This window comes from Balaenoptera acutorostrata, chromosome 13, assembly GCF_949987535.1.
Source record: "Balaenoptera acutorostrata chromosome 13, mBalAcu1.1, whole genome shotgun sequence".
In the NCBI taxonomy this organism is placed as follows: domain Eukaryota; kingdom Metazoa; phylum Chordata; class Mammalia; order Artiodactyla; family Balaenopteridae; genus Balaenoptera; species Balaenoptera acutorostrata.
The window spans coordinates 80,832,864-80,855,345 of record NC_080076.1 but is presented as its reverse complement, the minus strand read 5'-3'; the positions used below and the strand labels follow the sequence as shown (position 1 = coordinate 80,855,345).

Sequence of the window (22,482 nt, the reverse complement as noted above, 5' to 3'; positions counted from 1 at the left end):
GTCCCTGCACGCTTCAAGAAAAGTTTCTTCCCTGACAGTTCCTGAGGTTCCCTGGTCTGGAAGCTATTTTTGGGGTGTTGAGAGGAAGTAGGGGCGGGGACAACAGCTGTGACTTTGGCCACCTCTGTCCCTCTCGGCCAGAAGGGGAGCACCTGCTACCTGCCAGACATGGAGTAGGGTGGATGGAGAGATAAGGTACCTCACAGTCTAGGTGGGGGAGGAAGAAAGAGGAGGAGGTGGTCACCTCCTATAAGATTCTGAGCAAGACCAGCTATGGAATTTTCGGGGCCCAGTGCAAAATGAAGATGTGGGGCCCCTTGTTAAACTTATTGAGAATTTCAAGACAGCGACAGAGCATTAACAAGCGTCACCCTTCTAAGTGCCAGGCCCTGTGGAACTGCGCAGGTGGTGCATCAGTGAAGCTGGCCCCAGCTCAGAGCATTAGTAACAGCAAGCGTGAATTGAGCACTTACTGTATGCCCATGGCAGGAGACAGCAGGGGTTAGGAACACAGATCCCAGCTCTGTCTCTTCTCTCTGTGATCGTGGACAAATTATGCAGTATCTCAGTGCCTCACCTTCCTCATCTCTGAAATGGGGGTGATACTAATAAAAAGTGTGGATCTGTGTCTGGCACGTAGTAACTGCTATACAAGCAGTCACTGCTATTATTTAGTTTGCAAGGATGGATTCAGCTGATATCCAGAAGAATCTAAAAGGTGTATGCTATTACTGTGCCCGGTTCCAAGTGGGGAAACCGAGGCACATACAGGTTAGATAACTTAACCTCAGTCACTCAGAGGAGAGGCTCATATTTGAACCCAGAAACGCTCTAGCACCTGGGCTTTGGTGGTGATGTTGGCATGGAAGAGGGGGAAGATCAGGGTGAAGGAGCAAGAGGGGAAGGCCTTGTGTCCCCTCTCGGGGGTCAGAGGGGCAGAGCACACCCCCTCAAGGACCCCACTATGCCTGGCTCTGAGTCTGTGCTCTGTAAGCATGGGTGGAATTGAAGCATTGATCCTCCTTTGTGCCAGGCACTGTCTTAACACTTCATTCACATCTCAATGTGTGTTTGATCATTTCCCTTGCAGATGGGGGCCTTCACCCAGCGCTATGAGATGTCTCCCGGCCAGTGTCACCCAGCCAGGAAGGGGCGAGTCAGAGACTGCCCTCCCAGCTCTCTCGGATTCCAAACTCCTGGCTCTTTCCTGCTCAGCCAGCTCCCCTCCGGAAGGAAGCTCTGCCCAGAAACATGCCCGGTTGGCATTGCTCAGCCTGGGAACCTCGGTTGGCCCGGATCCCAATGCCACCCACGCTGCCCTTCTTCTGGGCCATAAAGATCCTCTCCTCTCACCCCTGCCTGACCCTGGCAGGTAAAACAGCGAGACCACCCCAGGTAGGGCTCTCAATAACGCTTCCTGACAGAGGGCGGCTGCTCTAGCCCCTCACCTGCATTGTCCTCTACTTTGTGGCTCTGATTGGAATCCTCCAAATCCAGGTGGGCAAGGAAGGCGGCGCTGTGACTCCATGGCCGTGGGCTCCCGGGAGCTCCCAGGGAGAGCTGTCCCTAGCAGTCCCCTCAGAGCCTTTGGAGTCTCGCTGGGAACAGTCCAAAGCCCAGCCTTGCCTTCAGAGAACCCTGGGCGTGAGTGAGGGTGGAGGGGTGAGTTTAGCGGTAGCCCAGGCTGGCCGGTGTCTCCCCTGCGTGCTGTGAGAGGGAGACGGGAAAGGGGCAGAAGTCAGCTCGGAGCCGGGCATTTCCAGGGACAGTTCTGCCCCCAGGGGGATCACTTTTTTTCCTCTTTGGGGGCAACCATGCGCCCACCACAATTTGCTTCTTTCTTTTTCTGTATTACTTTTTATTTGAATATAATTTTGGACTTACAAAAAAGTTGCAAGAGCAACTTTACAAAGAATTCCCATATACCCTTCACCTGGATTCTCCAAATGTAAACGCTTTATCACATTTGCTTTATTCTTTTCTGTTTCTCTCTAGATAGATATATAGGAGAGAAAGATGTATTTTTTTTCAGAACCGTTTCACAGTAAGCTGCAGACAGAACACCTCTTTTACCTCTAAATACTTCTACATGTATTTCCTAAAAACAAATGACATTCTCTTACAATATGATACCTTACAATGTAATCACCAAAATCAGGTAATTAACACTGAGGCAGCATTATAATCTAATCTACAAACTTTATTCAGGTCTTGCCATTTGTCCCTACAATGTCCTTTATAACAAAAGGAAACTCTGGACCCCATATGGCATTCGGTTGTCATATCTCTCAGCCTCTTTCAATCTAGAAGAGTTCCTTATTTTTTCTTTGTCTTTCAAGACATTGACGATTTTTAAGAGAAGTGGTCAGTTAGTTGTAGAATGCCCCTCAGTTTTGGTTTGTCAGATATTTCTTCATGATTACTTTCAGGTTATACACTTTCAGCTGGATGATCACAGAAATGTCCTGCATTCTTCTCAATGCCTCCTTAACAATTTGCCCCATTCTGGTGATGGGGTTAACTATGATCACGGGTTAAGGGATGCCTCTATATTTTAAAGCTAAAAACAAATAGAAAAGCTTGAATTCTAGTCATACCCTCTCTAACTCCCAGCTCAGAAGCCACAAAAACCCCCCCCACCAATTTGTTTGCTTACTCAGAAAAAACTTAACGTATCAGTTATCTATTGCTGCATAAGAAACCATCCCACAACACAGTGGCTTAAAATAACAGCTATTTTATTGCTTATGATTCTGTGGATCAGGAATTCAGATGGGGCCCAGTTCTTCATCTTATGTGGCTGCACTCTGCTGGGATCTTGGCTGGGGCTAAAAGATCCAAGATGTCCTCCCTCATCTGTCTGGTAGTTGGTGTTGGCTGTCAGCTGGGGTGCTTGGTTTTCCTCCGTGTGGCCTTTCCAGCAGGATAGCTTGGGCTTCTTGACATGGTGAGAATAGAAGCTGCAAGGCCTCTGAGGGCTGAGGTCTGGAAGCTGACCAGCCTGACTTCTGCTGTGTTCTATTCTGAGGCCAGCCCTGATTCAATCAGAGGGGAGATGACCCTGCCTTTGGATGGGAGCAGGGACAACGCTGACTGCAAAAGAGCATGTGAGATGGGATTTGTTTGCTCAGCCATCTTTGGAGATAGAGCACACCAAGGGTGCCTGCTTACTCACCCAGAATGTACGAGAGAGCTACAAATGAGGAACTGGGCAGTCAGCCTTGGCTATGCCTTTCCCAGGGGAATATCAGTCCCTACGCTTGGAATGTTTCGTTTTCACTCTCCTTTTCAATTCTGTGCAATTCCAAAAGCCTTTCTTGGGCATCTGTTATGTAGCGATATATATGGAGCACCTACTATGTATGCAGGGCTCAGCGCTGAGGATCGAGGCATGAAACTGAGTTAGTCCTTGATCTCTGGGAGCTCATCACCTAGAGATAAAACTGAACTATAAACAGACCTTTGCAGGTGGTTGTCAAGAATGTGGGTGTGTGGAAGGTGGACTCCAGAGGAAGGAGGGGCTAAGTGTGGCTGGCGGCACTGGGGAAGGGACATAGACGAGACCATGCAAGAGCTGACTCGTGAAGAAGGAGCAGATGGGCAGGCCAGGCAGAGGGGGCAGCCTAGGGTGGGCGGTGGGCGTGTTGGGGAATTACCCCTACCCAGGAATGGCTGTCAGCAAGGTATAGTGGGGCCCAGGGGAGAGTGCAAAGAGATAAGACTAACGGGTGATCACGGACTAGAGCCTACAACCTCCAATGCTGGTGTTTCTACCTCCTTCCCTTTCTTCCGTCAGAGTGTTTGCCAGCCCAGGTCTAAGTCCTTAACCCTGTAGACTCAGTAGAATCTCCATTCAATACAGACATGGGATGGGACAAGTGAGGAAGGGGGAAAAGACTTTGTAGAGAAACTTCTTTCATCTACGTAACTAAGAGCTGGGAAAATGAGAGAGCAAATGCAGTCTGGGAGTTTAGGAGTTTGGAATGGGGGATGAGAGAATGGGGGAAAGGAGGGGACAACTTGCATTCGGTGTTGCTGCGGGGTTTGGACTCCATACAGTAAGGATTTGATTACTATTTGATAGCTAGACGGCAGTTCTTTGCATGCAACTAAGTCATAGAAGGAGCCATATGGGAAGCCATAATTTATATGGGTTACATATTTTTATATACATGCACCAACAGTCATGAGGGAGGTCACAGTTTTAAAAGGAATGTATTCTTGAAAATCTTTACGTAATTAAAACCTCAGCTAATTCAAGCATAGCCCTGAAAGGGGTGGCGAGCCTGTCTGTTTATATCCATTAAAATGTCTCTAACACATGGCCGCTACGCACCACCAGTTAAATTTCACTCAAGCCATTCGGTTTTGAAATGATGCAATTACTGATGCCTTTTTTTTAAACTGGGAAGATTTGCTTGATTCCACATTTTGCACCTAAAGGGAGGCTTTATTTCATACATATTTTTATGTTGCAGTATTTCTTATTTCATATTCTCTCTCTCCCATGTTAGACCCTCACTCACATAGAAGGGAAGACATTGCAGTAGGGCGGGTGTCTTGGGAAGAATTCTATGGTTAAGAGGGGACCTGTGAGGGTTTCTGGTGCCTCCCTCTTCATGAATGAGACAATAGAGGCTCGGAGTGTTTTGTTTCCAAGATGCTACAGTGAAAGGCAATGAAAGGTAACAGAGGAAAATCCCTCACTTGAACTCAGACATGTGGGCCAATTTTCCTGTTCCGGCCAAATAACATAGCAGTGGAGAACTTGGGTTTTGTAGTCTCTGCCACCTGCTAGCTTTCTGACCTTGGGCAAGGCATTTTTCACCCCTCTGAGCCTCAGTTTCCTCATCTACAAAAAGTGGTTACTAATAGACACCTGAAGGTGGAGATAATAGGTAGCATGGTTCTTCGCACAGGGCCAGACTCAGTAAATGCGCAGTAACAGGTAGCCATCACGCTTACCGTTACAACATCACCTTGGCCTCTGTGCCTTGCTTATCTGTTTACTTTGGTTTCCCAGCCAGACTGTGAGTCCCTGAGGGCTCACTGGTGTTTACAGTCCCAGCCCAGCGCACAGAGCCGACCCAGGGAATGCGGGATGTCTGCTGGACTCCACACAATGCACCCCACACAATATGGTGAAGGGAGCTGGGAGGGGGGGTTCCATATGCCCTCGGGGATCTTTTCCTTCTTCCTTCAAACTGCAATCCCAGGAGCTTCCTTGCTATCTCTGGGGGCGGGAGGGAAAGCAATCCCCACCTCCTCCCTTTCTGGTGAGATGTGCAACCCACGTTTCTCTGTGCCCCACCCTTCCACTCAGGGGTAGATGGAACACGCTGGTAAACATCTTTTACCCCCAAGCACTGGGGACTCAAAGGGGCAGATTTGCATTTTAAGAAACCACTGAGGAGCAAGGGCAGTGCTAAACCCAGAGAAAGTGCTCGCTAATGCTAATGCGCCAACTATCTAGGGAGACTTTCCTAAAGAGAACAATCTCCTACCTGCTCAACCTACAGAGGGCTGGTGCTGTCAGCACCCTAAGTATTGGTTTCCGTCCCCTAAACAAAAGTTGACAGAGACCAGAACTTGGAGAGGAAAGAAAATAACTTTTACGACACCTATTTCATCTCTGACTTCGAATCTTGCCGAATCCCCCAATTCCCAGCAGTATGACCTCCACTTTGCAGATTAGGAAACTCCTGCTCAGAGAGGTTAAGTGACTGGTTGGAGAACACACAGCCTACAAGCTGCAAAGCTGGGATCCAGACCTGATCTGTGCCACATCAAGGCCAGTGTGCTTTCTTGCATCTTTCCCTCAGGCAGAGGCCATGAGGCCAACTCAGAGGAATGGAATGTCTGACATTCATGGGCCTCTCTGACTCCCCTAGAAGCTCCTGGGGGATCTTGACTCATGTGTAGGAAGTCAGTCCCCTCAGCCCCCAGCCTGCCTCTTCCCCAAATCCACCAAATGTCTCAGCATTCTCAGAACCCACCTTGTATTCCTCGCGGTGCTTTGGTACACACTGTTCCTGAGTCTGGTTTTCCCTTTCCCCACCCTTTTGCCTTGAAAACTCCTTTACCTCCTTAATGATCCAGATCAAGTGTCTCCCTGACCCTACACATATAACTCACACCCTTATTTTTTCTCCCATTCAAGCAAGGCTTCCATGTACCTTTGTACAGGTTGTGCACTGCACAACTCTAGAGGCACCATTTGCAAGGATCACAGTGGTATTGTCTAGATGTTCCTTTATATGGGTTGTAATAATGTCTGTTTGTGGCTGTAAATCTGAGGGTAAGGATGAAGTCGTGATAGGAACCACACCCTGTGCCTAGTACAGGGCCTACTGCTTAACAAATGTTGAATGAATGAATGAATGAATGAATAGATGAATGAATGAATCTTATAAGATACAACTCTAATGTACAGAGACCACAAACGTCCCAGTACTTGCCCTTCCAAACAAGTGTTTCCCCTGCCATAGTCATCTCTCCAGGGACTTACTCTCTTATTCCAGGAAAGCTCTCAATGCTTAAAGCCCTTTTGGAACTCCTCTCTGGGGATTTCCTTCAGAGCCAGGCTCCAAGCCACGCAAGTCACCCTGCTCGTTATTTTGCAATCACGGATCTTTTCTCACCCAGAGCGATTCCAGCCAGCTTCATCTCCTACCTTGTTCATCAGACCGGGTTCCATTTAACTTTGGGCTCCATCCAGAAAGCAAGTCCACTCTCCAAGAGCAAGGACCTGCCTGTCTCTGAGGAAACGTCAGGACAAACTGCTGAGGTGCCGAAGACTAGTCAGCAGCCAGATCCCGAAATACTGTGCCAGGGCTGCTGTGTCCGGGCAGCCTGGCTGGCCAGGGGTCGGGCTTCCCAGGGACCTCCTTTGAAGGAGCATGTTTACTTCGCCATATATGTTCTGGTGTGCAGACTTCAAAAATTCACTTTTAATTTCACAGCCTTGTCAGGAACTAACTGAGTGTTAGTTACTGAGCATTCACTGGGTGCTACAATTTTTATGAAAATTGTCTCCTTTAATCTTTGTAACCATTGGGTGGGATGGATCTAACTCTCCCCATTTTACAGATGAGGAAATTGAGGCTTGGAGAGGTAAAGAGACCTTCCCAGGCGCTGTACTGGGTCACTGGGGAGCTGAGACTTGGACCCGGATCTGTCTGCCTTCAAAACCAATGTTTTTTGTTGTTGTTGTTTTGTTTTACTATAAGCACCAGCATTGCCCTTTTACCCTTCAGACACGGTTTCCTGTGCTGTTTTACCGTCCGGGAGGTAGAAATCTGGATTTCATGTGATTCGCCACTCATGAGGCATTGATGGCTCCTCTCCGTTGCCAGCAGGACGTGCTGGGCTCCTGCCCCCAGTGCTCCTCTGATGAGGTTCATTTGTGTAAATCCCTCCACACTCCTCCCTCGTCCTCCTTGTGATCATGGGCGCCCAGATCTCCGGCTGGGACAGGGGTGCTGTCACTAGATACGAAACCAGGCTCAAAATGTGGGCCACATTTAGCACTAGGCTCTAAAACAGGTAAAACTCACAAACTGGATTTTTTTTTGCGGTTAGATACCACAATTCTTCACCCTTGCATATTCAAGAGTGTGGGTCACAGAGCATTAGTGATGAGTTTTAGTTGTTTATTAATTTCTGTCCTGAGTCCATCCTCTGTGTTCAATACATTTCAAACACACTGAGGATTAAAGACTCAATCAACACTTACTAAGCACTTCTCCATGTTCTAGAACAGGGGTCAGTGATCTGTAGCCCTTGGGCCAAATCTAGACAGACACCTGTTTTTGTAAATAAAGTTTCATTGGAACGCAGGCACCCCCCATTTGTTTACAGAATGTCTGTGGCTGTTTCCATGCTACAAGGGCAGAGTTGAATAGTTAACTGTATGACTCTCAAGGCTGAAAATATTTACCCTCTGACTCTTTACTGAAAAAATATTGTGACTGGGACTTCCCTGGTGGTCCAGTGGGTAAGGCTCCGAGCTCCCAATGCAGGGGGCCCAGGTTCGATCCCTCGTCGGGGAACTAGATCCTGCATGCATGCTGCAACTAAAGATCCCACACGCCACAACAAAGGATCCTGCATGCCGCAGGAACATCCCGAGCGCCACAGCCAAGACCCAGTGCAGCCAAAATAAATAAATAAATAAATAAATATTTTTAAAAAAGAAGTCTTTAAAAAAATATTGTGACCCCAGTTCTAGAAGACATTGGATGTTTTTCTGACTGCCCAGCCTCTGAACCCCCTTCTTATAATTAAGGAATCTCCCATCTAGTGAGGTGGGGCTCACTGCCTACTTTAGAACCTGAAAACACAGATACTCACTGCAGTGGGTTGAATAGTGGCCCCAAAAGATATGTCCACATCCTAAACCCCGGAACCTGTGAATGTGACCTTATTTGGTAAAAGGGTCTTTGCAGAAGCAATTAAGTTAAGGGTCTGGAGATGAGATCTTCCTGGATTATCCAAGTGGGCCCTAAATCCAATGGCAGATATCCTTATAAGAGACACACAGAGGAGAGACACAGAGAGAGAAGAGGAGAAGGCCATGTGGAGACAGAAGCACAGAATGGAGTGACATAGCCACAAGGAATGGTGACAGCCACCAGAGTCAGAAGAGGCAGGGAAGGATTCTTCCCTAGAACCTCCAGAGGAAGGGCAGCTCTGCCAACACCTGGAATTTGGACTTCAGGCCTGCAGAACTGTGAGGGAATAAACTTCTGTGGTTTCAAACCACCTCATTGGTGGTTATTTGTTACAGCAGCCACAGAAAACTAATATGCTCACTTTCCCAGCTCCCCTTGCAGTGAGGCACAGACATGTGACTCAAATCTACCAATCAGATGCACCTTCCTAGGTTAAATGGAAGCTAATGATGAGAGGAAGCAGGGACCACACCTGTCCCGTGCCTTCTCTATGCTGGCGAGAATGGCATTAGGAGCGGCTCTGTGGTGTTTTCAGAGATATCAGTGGCTGCAGTTTTAGCGGCATTGACCAGTGTCCAGAACTGTTGGTGATGACAGACATGTTACTGTAGCTGTGCCGGAGGGGACAGTAGCAGCATCTTCACTATTAGACTGCTTCTCCAGTGATTTAGGGTATAACTCCTGGCTGCACAAACTCCAAGTTTAATTTACCAACTGGAAATTCTGCAAGCTACCCCATATCCTCTGGGTGCATTTTCTTTTGTGATAAAATTAGCCAGAGTTTGTGTCTGTTGTCTTCAGGGCTGTACTCACGCGGGCTCACTCATCTCAGCTCAGAAGACCCAGTGGTTCACTCCTCTTCCCAACTCCTCATTCAGCAATGTCATGTCGGTAGCTTAAAATTGGCAGCGATGGGAGTATTTACACCATGGAAATTGGCAAGTGCTACAAATCAGAGCTTTTTGTTTTTCAAGGAGTTGATTTATCAGCAGCACCACAGGATCTTTCCAACTAAAGCTCTGATTGATAGCCATGGAGTATCTCATTTCATCCTCGTATCCCTCCAATAAGATTTTAAAAATATATATATATTTATTTATTTGTTTATTTGGTTGCACTGGGTCTTAGTTGTGGCTCACCGGCTCCTTAGCTGCGGCAGGCGGGCTCCTTAGTTGCGACTTGCTGGCTTCTTAGTTGCGGCACATGGGCTCCTTAGTTGTGGGATGCGAAGTCTTAGTTACGGCTTGCATGTGGGATCTAGTTCCCTGACCAGGGATCGAACCCGGGCCCCCTGCATTGGGAGCGTGGAGTCTTAACCACTGTGCCACCAGGGAAGTCCCCCACCAATAAGATTTTATGATCATCTTTCTACAATGAGCAATCCAAGGGAGATGAAGGGATTGTTCAACGTCATACGTCTATGAGGTGATAAATCAGGGACCTGAACTTCTGATTTCCCATCCTCTAAATCAAAATAAGGCTAATGACCACTTTTTTTTTGAAAGTGAAGATTTAAAGATAGACTGCACCAAAAAACAAACAACAAAAACCACACAAACCTCCACAATACCCAAGGGACACTGTCTGGCCTAAACTCATCCAAATCACCAAGGGTCTTGCAGAAGAGGGGTCCCTCCTGGCAGAAGGTTTTCAGGTGAGAGCCTGGGTTCAGAGGCATTTCAATTGGATCTGAAGCGCAATCTGCTTTGCAGTTAAAACTCCCTTGATGCTCTCAATGAAGAAGGAGACAGCCTTCCACATTTGGAGAGGAGTAGATTGCAGATGCAATGAACAGGCTTGAGGGAGGCAGACAGTCTCACCTTGGTGCTCTCAGAGTCCAGGTCTTGCGCTGTGGGCGCTGACAGATTTACCATTAGCAGGAGACATAGAGAGCCTCGGTGCTCATCTCCAGGGGAGAGATTTATAATGCCCATACAGCTGTTGGAGCGCAGCTCTAGCCAGATACCATGTCCTGGGCAGCTTCCGGTCTGAAGACACATCTTCACTTGTGCCGGCTCAGCCTGGAGTCTGGAACTTGGGAACAACAGAAGGAATCCTGTGGACGTTTCCCTGATGGAATCACACCACCTTGTCCCTTTGGCTTCCCCTGGACACGTGCTTGACTACTGTGAAGAATGCCACATCCTGACCTCTGCCCAGAAGACGGGCAGGTGCACAGGGGTGCTGGAGGTGAGGACAGGAGACTGCGCGTGACCCCATGCCTGCGTTCCGCTGCTCCCGGCAGGTGCCTGGGGGCGCTGCTCTGGGTCAGGCTGGAAACACCTGGAGCCAGAGCTTTACACCAGCTGCAGGGGGTGGGCACCTCCAAGACAAGAGTCCTGCAGCAATAAAGATAAAGGCCTCTTCTGTTTTGTGAGACGTACTACGTGCTCTACATACATGAGTTCAAATATTTACAACGGCCCTGCTGGGCATGCACTATACCCCCATTTTTCTGATGTTGAAACAGAGGCCTGGCGAGATTAAGAAGTATACCCAAGTCCACAATCTGTAAGTGCAGAGGCAGGATCAGAACCCAGGACTGTACGATTCCAGTGCTTAGGTGTTGAACAGGGTTGAACAGTGTCCCCCCAGTTCATGTCCACCCTGAACCTGTGAATGTGACCTTAGTTGGAAATAGTTTGTGATTAGTTAAGATGAGTTCAGGCTGGAGTAGGGTGGTGTCCTTGTGAGAAGAGGGAGATTTGGACACAGAGACCACAGGGAAGGCAGTGATGGGAAGATGGAGGGGTTGAGACGGGGGTGATGTGTCTCCAAGGAACACTAAGGATGGCAAGCAACCACCAGCAGCTAGAAAGATCAGAGAAGGATCCTCCCCTAGAGACTTCGGTGGGAGCACGGCCCTGCTGACGCCTTGCTTTTAGAATCCTGGCTTCCACAACTGTGAGAACAAATGTCTAGTGTCTTCAACCATTCAGTTTGTGGTACTCTGTTACGGCAGCCCTAGGAGACTAAAACAGCTACTTTGGCAGGATGGGCTTTCATGCCAGGGGGCCTGGGAGAGGTAGGGGAGACTGCTCACACGCCCTGCCCTCTTCTGTCCTGACTTCATCTGTGCTCATCTCCTCTCTGCCAGGACCACACCTGGGAAGCTGTAGGACCGGGCTGCTTCCCGGCCCCTGACCAGAGAGAAACCCAAGAGAACTCTCACTGGGCCCGAAGACCCAAGGCCCAATGACTAGCCCCTTCCCCTTCCCTTTCCTTTTCCTCAGGAACCCTCCTCAACCAACCCTGTGGGCCTCTGCAGCTGCAGGTTTGATGTAAGGTGGGGGCGTTGGGGGGGAGGGAGACCCACTTCCATCAGTAAACAGCCCTCTGGGGGCTTCTTGACTGGTAGCTGGTGGCCTGGAGGGCCTCGTGTCAATTTGGTGTGATGCTGGGCGAGTCATTTTACCTCAGAGAGGTTCCTGAGGAACCGAGCTGCACCTCAGCCTTCCAAAAACAGGTTCCACAGGCAGGGACGCCCTCCCAAGTGACAGCTCGGCAATGTTTTTCTTCTTCTGTTTTTGTTTGTTTGTCTGGGATTGGAAAGCCCTCTGCTGTCACCCTGTGTCTCTGGAGACCACCACAGCAGTTCCAAGACTCTGCGATTGGGTCCACCCTCCCAGTGGGCCCGTCTGCCAGGGAAGCACTGGAAAGGAGCGTGCCACCCTCTGCTTGAGCAAATGTCTCTCAGGAGAGGCATGGCGAGCAGACTACATATGTAACCACCATTCAATGGCATCCTTCTCTTCTAGACGGTGGTCCAGTCTCATTTCCCATTGAGTTCCCCAGATCGGGCACATAACAGTTTCTTTGTAAACATGTGTGGACTGAACAAACCCCCAACTCACCATAATCATTTTGATTGTCTCAAACCAGTCCATTCACTGATTGAATTGATCCAACCAACAGAGCTGCCATTTTGGACCTCCTACTATGGGCCTGCAGTCTGATATTTGTCATCCCAAGAGAATGTATTACTATGGCATTGTTTGCTCAGGCCCACACAGCTGAGATGCAACAGAGGCAGGATTTGAAGCCAGGTCTGTAGAACTCTGGGGTTCCCTCCAAACCCAATCCCTTTCCAGGACACCTACTCCCCTCAAGCCAGTCACCAACTTGGGGTCTGTGGACACACAGCCTTAGTCCAGATCTTTCAGAGAGTAAATTTTTAAAAGTTCCATCTTGAAGTCAAACATTCTTGATACGGGGTTTCTCAGAAACTCTTCAGCCCACAAAATTCCCTGGGAAGCTGGGGGACGGTGACCTCTTACCAGGAAATCTTGTTGCTATTTTTATGGAGTTGATCTCATCCCTCAGCAAAAGTGACCTGGAGGGTCCAGGAGTGTGGGGTGAGTTTTCTTAGCCCCCTCAGATCATTGAGCTTTGAGTTTCTCAGGATCTCCATTGCTAGGGAAGTAGTCTTTTCATGGGGAGATGATGATGATGATGATATTATGACACTAACGATTACGACTTCTTAGGTCTGCGCCATACACTGTGCTAAACTCTTCCGCATCTACTTAGTCCTCAGTGAATCCTGTGCCAAAGGACACTATCCCCATTTCACAGACGAGAACACTGAGGTCACTCTCACAGGATTCAAACCTTATTCCAACCAATAAGCTGCCTCTTATTCGATGACACACGGATGCCTCTGGACAGAGCTGACCACAGAAGGGTCTTCCGGAATGATCTAACAGTAGCCTGCCTCCTTGGCCTGCAGAGTTTTGCCCTGGAGACATCAATAAGAGACTCAATTTACTTCTGTCCAGAAACCAGCAGGGCCTCCTTGTGCCGTGGCCCCCAGGTAAGTGGGACCCAGCATGGGGCCAAGGTTTCCTTCAAATCAGCCCAGTTTTCCTGTGTTTAAAAGGAGACTAATCACAGCTAAGCAGTTTGAAGTCCTGGTCTGAAAAGCATCATTATTACTTGCTTGAGGGTCTTGGCATCTCAGGGCCTGAAGAAAAAGAAGAAGAAAAAAAAAACCCACATTGATTTCTAATGCAAATTGGGTTTGAAGAGGATCCCAGGCTCTCTGGAGTTCCCAGTCACCCACAGAGGAGGGCATACCCCAGGGGGGACTGTTGCCTCGGGCAAAGAATTTCCTCTTGTCAAGACAAAACCCAGATATGGTCCTTTCCCGCTTTCAGACCCCACCCGCTGCCTGCCCCTAGGAATGTGCAGCCTCGACTTGACTTAAGTCAAAGCAGAATTCCCATGTCTGTGATCACAGGGCTGCTTTTCTCTCCCTTCCCCCCTTCCCTCCCACTGCCCTACCCACCATGTGTGCACACACGTCCTCACATATACACGCACGTGCGTGCACTCACAAACACACATAGTTCTCACACGGACACATACAACACACTTACAGACATTCACACACACACACACACTCATTCCCTCCCTGACCCTTCCCTGTTAGTACTTGTTTCTCTGTGGCATCATTTTCCTTGCCGTTTTCTTTGTGGTTTTGCCTGCTAATCACTCCCTCTCCCCAGACCCTGGGATCTTCAGCCAATATGTTGAAATACCTGATGTATTTGCTCAGAAAGACAAGAGCAAATGCAACTCGGGTTTGATGGAAATTTGCTTCTCGTAAGTCTGCTATCAACTTCACCCTGCCCCCACCCTGCCGAAAAAAACAAAGGGAAGGAAGTGGATTCTTGAAGGCCTTCTCCCTTCCTGGCACCGGGCACAGCCTTCTCTCCCTCCCATCCACCCTCAGAGATTGAGATTATTTTTCCCATGTCTTGGTTGAGGAAGTCAAGGCACAGAGAAGCTCGGTGATTCATGTTAGGTTCATTAATTCTTTCAAAACGTATTTCTTGAGTACCTACTGTGTGCCAGGCCCTGTTCTGGCAGTGGAGGGTGCCACGTTGAACAGGACAAAGAACCTGGCCCCTGCGCACACGCTCCAAGACCAGTGAGTCGGAGAACAAGGAGCCGCCCTCTGGTTTCTGTAACTCCAGGTCCTTAATTTTTCTATGTCCCTGCAGGGCCACTTTGGTGTGCTTTACTCACTTTTGCCTTTGTGGATCCCTTCCTCCATAATTACATTTTATGGCTTCTTTGGTATAAAGACAAATATAATCTAGGCCAAATTCAAAATTAAAACATTTTCTTTGACTCTGGAAGTCAGGTTTTTTTACTTCTGATTTTCAAAGAAATGAAGACATTTTCCTGGGCCCTAGGCACTGTGCTGCTGTACATAACAGGTCCGTCGGGGCCCTGTGTCCCTAAACACCAGGGCAGGGTTACCTCCCCTTAAAAAGTGAGCCTTGGGACTGTTCACCATAGCTGAAAGGTGAAAATACCCAGATATCCATCAACGGATGGATAAACAAAATGTGGTCCATCCAATGGAATATTACTCAGCCATGAAAAGAAATGAAATAATGACGGATGCTACAGCATGGAAGATCTTTGAAGACATGACGCTAAGTGAGAGGAGCCAGTCACAAAAGGCCACGTATGGTAGGATTCCATCTATCTGAAAGGTCCAGAATAGGTAAATCCATAGAGATAGAAAGCAGAGTAGTGGTTGCCGGGGGCTGGGTTGGGGGGACAGGGAGTGACCACTTAACAGGTACGGAGTTTCCTTTTGGGGGTGATGAAAGTGTTTTGGAACTAGATCAGGATGGTTGTACGACCCTGTGAATGTTAATGTTATGTTCTGTGAATTCCATCTCAATTAAGACAAAATAACACTGGTGCCTGCGATTTCCCTCTCTAACTCACGCTGGAGGCTCTGGGTAGGAACCTCTGGCCGTTCCCCCCATACTTCCACTCCCACCTCCCTCCTCCCATGTCGTGGCCTTTTCCTGGCGTGATAGAAATTACCTTGGCCGAGGAATCCTGGCTGTGCTTCCGATGTCCTGTGGGGCACAGGCCAGAGATTGCACGTGGTGACCCCAGGGCCCAATCTGGCCTGCTGATATATTTTCCTTGGCCTGTACAGCGTTCTTAAGAATTTCCAGTTAGGTGCCAACATTTCAAAACGGAGAGATTTCACATGAAACACACCCGCATATTTCCAGCTTCTCAGGAGAATTTTAGAGGCGCTCACCACTCTGGGCCCCCTTCCCTCATGGCTGTGGGAAACAGGCCGCTGCTGCTGCCCCGTTAAGAGGGGCCCTTCTCTCCAGTTTGCCACAGTTCCCACCACTCCTCATCATCTTGGACAGTGTTGGTTGCTCCTGGCTGACCCCTGTGGCATTGGATTTTGTGACCCCAGCCTTAGACAAATGACCGAACCTCTCCAGGCCTCCTCAGCAAAATCAGAAGGTGGATTAGGGGATCGTTAAGGGTCTTTTCAGCTGACAGTCTGTGATTCTTAGCTGCAAACTTGATTGTCTACCTGCAACTTTGCTGGACCTGGGAGTCTGCCTGATGTGAAGGTTTGGGGATGGAGAGTGAGAAGTTGTTCAAGGATACTCTTGGTGCCTTGCTTAAAATCCCTTTAGAGTGGTGATGTGCACCGCCCCCCACCCCCGACTCTGGGAGGAACTGGGAGTGTTGACTGTCCTTGAGAGGCATCCGTCAGACACCATCACAGTCTCCCCTTCTAGGACTGCCAGATTTAGTGAAAGACAAAAACACCTGGCACCCAGTTCGTTTGGCGTTCCAGAGGAACAATATTTTTAGTATAAGCGTATCCCATGCAGTAGTTGGGATATACTTATACTAACACGGCAGCTTGTGTTTTATCTGGCAGCACCCCTTTTACAGAGGAGGAAAAGGAGCCTGGGAAGGGTGAGTCACTTTCCCCAGTAAGTGGCAGATCCAGGAGCCCAAGCTGGGTCAGTCTGAGTCTAGAAGACTCCTCAAGCCTGTGGCCACTAAGACTTCTGGGAGAATCAAAGTACTTGATGCACAGGAAACATGATTTTAAAAGAATAAGCCCCGCTCAGGTGGGAGAGGTGGCTACTTTTTTGTGCATCTCTCTTGCTCTCCAGACTCTTCTGTTGCCTTTCTGTTGGCACAGCGTCCAACATGGGACCCAGCACACAGTAGGTGTTCGTGCAGCATTTTGTCCCAGGGAAGCGAAAGATGGGTTCTGCAAAGTCCTGGCATTCAGCACAGTGCCTGGTGCATAGTGGGTGCTTGATAAATATTTGATGACTGGGTGATCGTTTTTACAAGGACAGGTGACATTTCCCTGTCTGATCACTGTCAGAGGCCACCACAGTGCAGGAAGCCCACGGTGGCCGCCCACTGAAACCCATAAATCACCGCATACCTTAACGGCTGTGCCGCCACCTACGTCTGTCTCCCTCGCCTGTGAACATTCTCTGAAACTCACTCATAATCATGACTGAAAGCAACATGTTCCCGATTTCCATATTATTAGAAAGAGGTGGAGCTCGCCATAAATGATTCAAGACGTGTCAATCAAATGACAATACAAATGATGCATTTATTTATTTTCGCCTCTCGCAGCAGACTTGCTTTGTTCCCACGTTCTCCTTCTTGGGGGTTTCTCGCGCCCTCCTTTTCTCTTTGAAGTGCGTTGGCTAATATTTTATTCATTATAGAATTTAACAAAGGCTGCATGGTGAAAGAATCCAGCGTGGTATCTCTAAGACAGTGGTTAGCAGTACCATGTGGAGACCTCAGGGCTCCACTTGGTTCCAGAAAATTCTGGTTCTTCTTCTGAGTTGATTCGGTCATTGGGGGAGCAGGGACACAGCAGTGAGCAGGGCAGACACAATCCCCACCCTCGTGGAGCTGACATTCCAATGGTGATGATTTTTGTGTGCCCTAGATGGGAGTCTCAGCCCTTCTGGGCCTCTCCTCTCTGATGGTTGGTTAGGCTGCCAACTCCTACTTCAGCAGAAATCCCACGTAGCCCATTTTAAACAGTTCCTGAGTGGGGAAGGAATGAACAAATCCATCAAAATGTGCATCCTCTTTGGCACTGAAGTTGCACTCCCAATAATTTATCCTGAAGAAACAATTAAGGATGTACCCAAAGACTTAACCATAAGGGGCTTCCTCTTGCTGTCTTTCTCAGTGGAGAGAAAACAGAAACCCTCTATCCGTGCCACAGACTTACAAAGTGGCTCCAGAGCCTGTGGTCTGAAGCTCTGCACCATACGCACTTGGTACATAGCTTCTAGAAAACTCTGAAAGGGTAAAGGCAAGAGCAGTGCTCTCTGGTGATTGGACCATAGGTGGTTTTGATTTTTTTCCTTTTGGCCTATGTGTGTTTTGAGTTTTCTACTAAGACCATCCACTACTTACATACCTTACCGAAAATAGAAAGTAAAAAAGAAATATCAGTATTGAAGCCAATCAATCGATGTGCTATTTCCGTGCGCCTTCTGTTGTGAATGAACCACCCCGTGTCACAGCCAGAGGCACTTGTCCCCAGACCTTGTGGCCACGGGGGTTCCCTCCCTGTGCCGTCAGCCAGGGTGTACATCGCAATCCAGGTTGCCTTCTGGTGCCATGTGGGGCTTTTGAAATCAAGGCAGGTTGCATAAGGGTGGCTTGCCCTGGAGACACAGAGCTGTTTATCACCCCTGAGTTATTTTTATTGGTGTGTAAACCGAGCTCTCCTCCTTGGGAACTTCCTGAGGCTGTAGAGAATCCTGAAACCCCTGCCGAGGGAGGATGGGGTTGGCCAGAGCTGGCCTGGGATTTTGCAGGAGGCCCCCTGTCCAGAGTCAGAAAAAGGTGTCAAAAGGAACTTGACGCCTGGCCTGGCATCCTGGGTGTCTGCCAGACCTGTCTGGTGGAGGAGATGATGATGATGATCGTGGTGATGTTACAAATAAAGCAGATAGTCCTTGCTTTACACAGTCATGCAGACCGTAAGAACATGCAGCTGAAATTGTTCAAAACGATCTTAAAAATCAATGCGATAAAATAAGATTATTCTGTGACCTTTAACATTTTTTGTCAAAACATTGAAAACTCTCTTACTGTCAGTTATAAACGTTTAAGGAAATGAAAAACTAGTAAAACTAACATGTATTTAGTATACTTCAATTTAGAACATTGCAAACGTTTAGAACTAAGTGTGGTATTTCCTTGTATAAAAATTATCAAGAATAGTTGGAACAGCAGTTGCCTTCTTCTTCTGGTTGTTTAACTAATAATACAGAGGGAGCATCTTTTATATGCCTTGGCAAATTGTCATCTTCCTTTCTAAGACTGGCTCCGTTTCCAACATTTTATCCTTTGTACTTTCAATGTTGTGAAATATCTCAGAGTTCCTGCCGGCCTCACTTCCTCTGGGATATCTTCATCCTTTCTGTCACAGCCACTTCCCTCCTTCATGTCAGTAAATCTGTCTTCCTCTGGCAGCAGGTCTAGAGGCTCTTAAATGGATACAGTGTCAACATTCCCATGACGATCTATTTCTTCTATAAGCCTGTAATCCTCTCATGGTTAATTTTATATCAATTTGGCTGGGCCCCGGTACCCAGATATTTGGTCAAACATTATTCTGGATACTTCTGTGAAGGTATTTTTCAGATGCAATTAACATTTAAATTGGCAGACTTTGAGTAAAGCAGATTACCCTCCTTAATATGGGTGGGCCTCATCCAATCAGTTGAAGGTCTTAACAGAAGAAGACTGACCTCCCCCAAGGAAGAGAGAATTCTGCCAGCAGATGGCTTTTACACTTAAGCTGCAGCATGAACTGTCTCTCTAATCGGCCAGCCTACCCTGGAGATTTTGTACTTACTAACCTCCTTTATCTGTCTATCTATCTATCTATCTATCTATCTATCTATCTATCTATCTATGGGGAGTATATCATATCTGTGCATAACTGATATATATGTGTATATATACATATATCTCATATGTATACATATATACCTCATATATCATCTATTATTCCTGTTTCTCTGGAGAAGCCCAACCCCTGATGTTCCCCAATGACAAACCCCATTGAAGCTTGATTCAAATCTCATTTCCAGCTTCACTTCTTCATTTCTTTGCTGCACTGCACTTTCATCTTTGTTGGCCAATTCTTTCTTTTTATTATCTATTTGTGTAAAATGTCTGAGAGACAGGGAGGGAACACAGCTACACGCTCAGCTGTCCGTATGTCGACTGAATGGCAGATGCTCAGTGACCAGTCACCAACAGACTTGGAAAGAAGTGACGTGACGGGTCACTGACCGTGACGCACATCAGTGATTTACATAGTGATCTGGGAACTGAAGAGCTAGCAGCAAAGTTTGTACTTTGTGCAATCACTCACACTTAATATGCTGTGGTCAGTGAAATTTGAACCATATGGTGGGGGGGGCGGCCAGTGCTATTTTTTTAAACTTGGTAACTGAAGTTCATGCATATCACAACCATGCAAAAGCAAGGACTGCTGTAATAATAAATAATAGCCAAGACTTCATGCCACCTATGAGTCACGAGCCCTTGGGCCAAAGACATGGCCTTTCAGAGCCTTTCAGAGCCTCAGCGTCCCCATCTGTAAAAGGAAGGATCAAGTCCTACCTCATAAAGATCAAATGAGATAATAATACATGTAAAGTGCATCATAACTGGCACACGGCAAGTACTCAATAAATGTGAACTCGCCTCTTTGTTACCAAGCAGACGTTCCAGCACTTACACCGAACTGGAATTGTCTGCTCTCCATCTCCCCAGTGCACTGGGAGCTACTTTAGGAAAATGAACTTTTCAAGCTCTGGCCTCTGCTTCCAGAGCAGTGCCTGGCACAGAGTAGGTGCCCATTAAATGCTTGTTAAATGAGTGAATAAAAACCAAGATGAGCTTGTTCCCCAGCTGCCCATGTTAAATGTAGCTGCAGAGAGTAGCCAATAACATTTACTGAGAACTTGCCATGTGCCAGCAACTCATGGCGCCAGGTCCTTTATGTGCATTATCCAGTTCACCATCCAAGCAGCCCCGTAAGGTGGGTGTTGTTACCATCTATGTATTTAAGTTCCAGAGAGGCAGGGCTGGGGTTTCCACCCAGCCTGCAGGACCCACCAGTGTATGAGCCCTGTCCAGCAGGGTCCGGCATGCCAGCAAGTGGCAGGGGGAGGCAACGGGGTGCGGGAGGGGCGGGGGAGTGCTTTCTAAAGGGTGGGTCCTCATCCACAGGGTGCAGACCTGCAGTGATTGTGGAGCTATACCAGCCTTTGGTACTGCCCTTTTTGCTCAGAGAGGCTTCTTGCTGTAACACTGCACCTCGCCAGTCCTTACCACCTCCCGCTGAGTCCCTTCCCTTGTGTCTCCTCCCGTCCAAACCTGCCCTGCCCAGGTTTCATGGCTCCAGGCTCCTGCTCCCTGTGCTGACCATGGGCGGTGCTGGGTTACTCAGCTAAACAGATCCTCGCTCCCCCTTGACCACCCAAGTCACTGCTGAAGCAATTAATTAGGGAACCAGATGCAGCCGCGGGACAACTCATCTGTTGCTAAATTGAGCCGTTATTTAATTTTTTATTGTTCTTCAAGTTTTCACAAGTGGGTTGTTTTGTAAGCTTCCCTTACACTCCCTGAAGTGGCTCTCCCTGCCACTCCAGGCGCAATGCACAATAGGTATTCAAGAAATTCTTGTTTGGTTTTCCTGTTGTATTATCTCTCCTGGAAAATCGAACAGCTTGCACCTCCAGAGATAGAAGAAAGGGGAGTAGATCTTGTCGCCATGTCTGAGGAGCCCAAGGACTAGTGCCACCCACCTGTCAACCCTCTCCCACCTCCCAGTACCCAGGGGACCCCTAGGGCACCAAGTTTGAAAAGCCCTCGACCATTTTCTCAATTGGCTGACTTGTCTGTTTTCTGAAACTTCCTGAGAGCAGCAGGGATGAAAAAACAAAACAAAAAAACAGCAAGAACTTGGAGCCAGACCCAATTTGCCTGCTCACTCTGCTACTTACTACATGCTTGAATTGCAATAAGCCCCTTAACCCTTAACCTCATGGGGCCTCAGTTTTCTCCTCTGCAAAATAGGGAGAATCATAAATACCTGCTTTATAGCATTGTTACGATGATCAAATTAGCTACTCAAATACGGTGTAAAATTACCAAACGTGAGTGGATCTTTCTCCCACAATGGTCTGTACGCAATAGGCACAAAAGAGATATTGGATGAGTGTAAGTTGACAGGTCACATTTCCTGAGACCTTTAGGAGTAGACTGAATGGTGGAAATCTCAGGTGCAGTGACTGGCCTGTGGGTGATTTGGGGGTGGGGGGGGGTGGGAGGGGGGATTCCTCTGTGCCCCTTCAATCATCTCCATGGCACAACTACTACTCTGTTTACACGTCAGACTAATCTTGTCTCCAATACCTCTCTGGGTCTGGGCAGGAGTTCTTCCCTAAGAGGGAGAAAGAGGAACTAGTGAATTCATAGATAGCATCATCCTACCCCACTTCCCAGGGCACCCCTCCAAGCTTCCTTCTCTCCTTGGCATATGTTGGGTGGAGCCAGCTTCCTGTGGCCCCAGAAAGGAAAGCTGGGCTCCAGTCTACACGAATTTAGGTGCCTGGGGTTTGCCAGCTCACAACTGGGTGATCTATTCCAATACATTTCTCGAGAGATGCATTAGCTGAGTTGAGCATTTACTATGTGCTAAGAATTTTACATGTGTTCATGAATCCTCACAACAAACCTGCAAGATGAGCACCATTGTTAACCCCATTTTACAGATGAGAAACTGAGGCTTAGCAATGAAAGGGAACCAGGAAGGGGCTGAGTCAGGATTTTGGGCTAAATCTGATGGACTCCAGAGCACTTGCACTAACCACTGCCCTGCACTGCTCCTAATGCCTAAGCCTCCCTCAGGACCCATGGTCACACCGTCATGGTCTGGGTAATGCTCACACTTCCAATGGGGCTCCCTTGTTGGTCCTCATAAAAGGAGAAAAACAGGCTATTTCAGCCCCAGACTCTGACCTTGTGCCTGAGGGTCTTCAGGTCTGACTCTTTGTGTTTTGCAGCTGGGTTTCCCTGATCCTCTGGGGGCCTTGGCGCTCACTCATCAGTTTAAAATTTGATACATAATGATGGATCAGTCATGCTATGCCATGCACTATGC

At 48.0% G+C, this 22,482-nt stretch overlaps 1 protein-coding gene across 1 annotated transcript in view; it reads left to right on the top strand.

The window, feature by feature from the left end:
- Nucleotides 1–1,131, top strand: part of SPRING1 (SREBF pathway regulator in golgi 1) — a 222,041-nt gene extending 220,910 nt beyond the window's left edge. The window contains exon 6 of the mRNA XM_057526699.1: nucleotides 1,091–1,131. Coding sequence (XP_057382682.1) covers nucleotides 1,091–1,116 — 26 coding nt within the window. The 3' untranslated portion in view covers nucleotides 1,117–1,131. The remainder of the gene's footprint in view (nucleotides 1–1,090) is intronic.
- The last annotated feature ends 21,351 nt before the right edge of the window (nucleotides 1,132–22,482 follow it).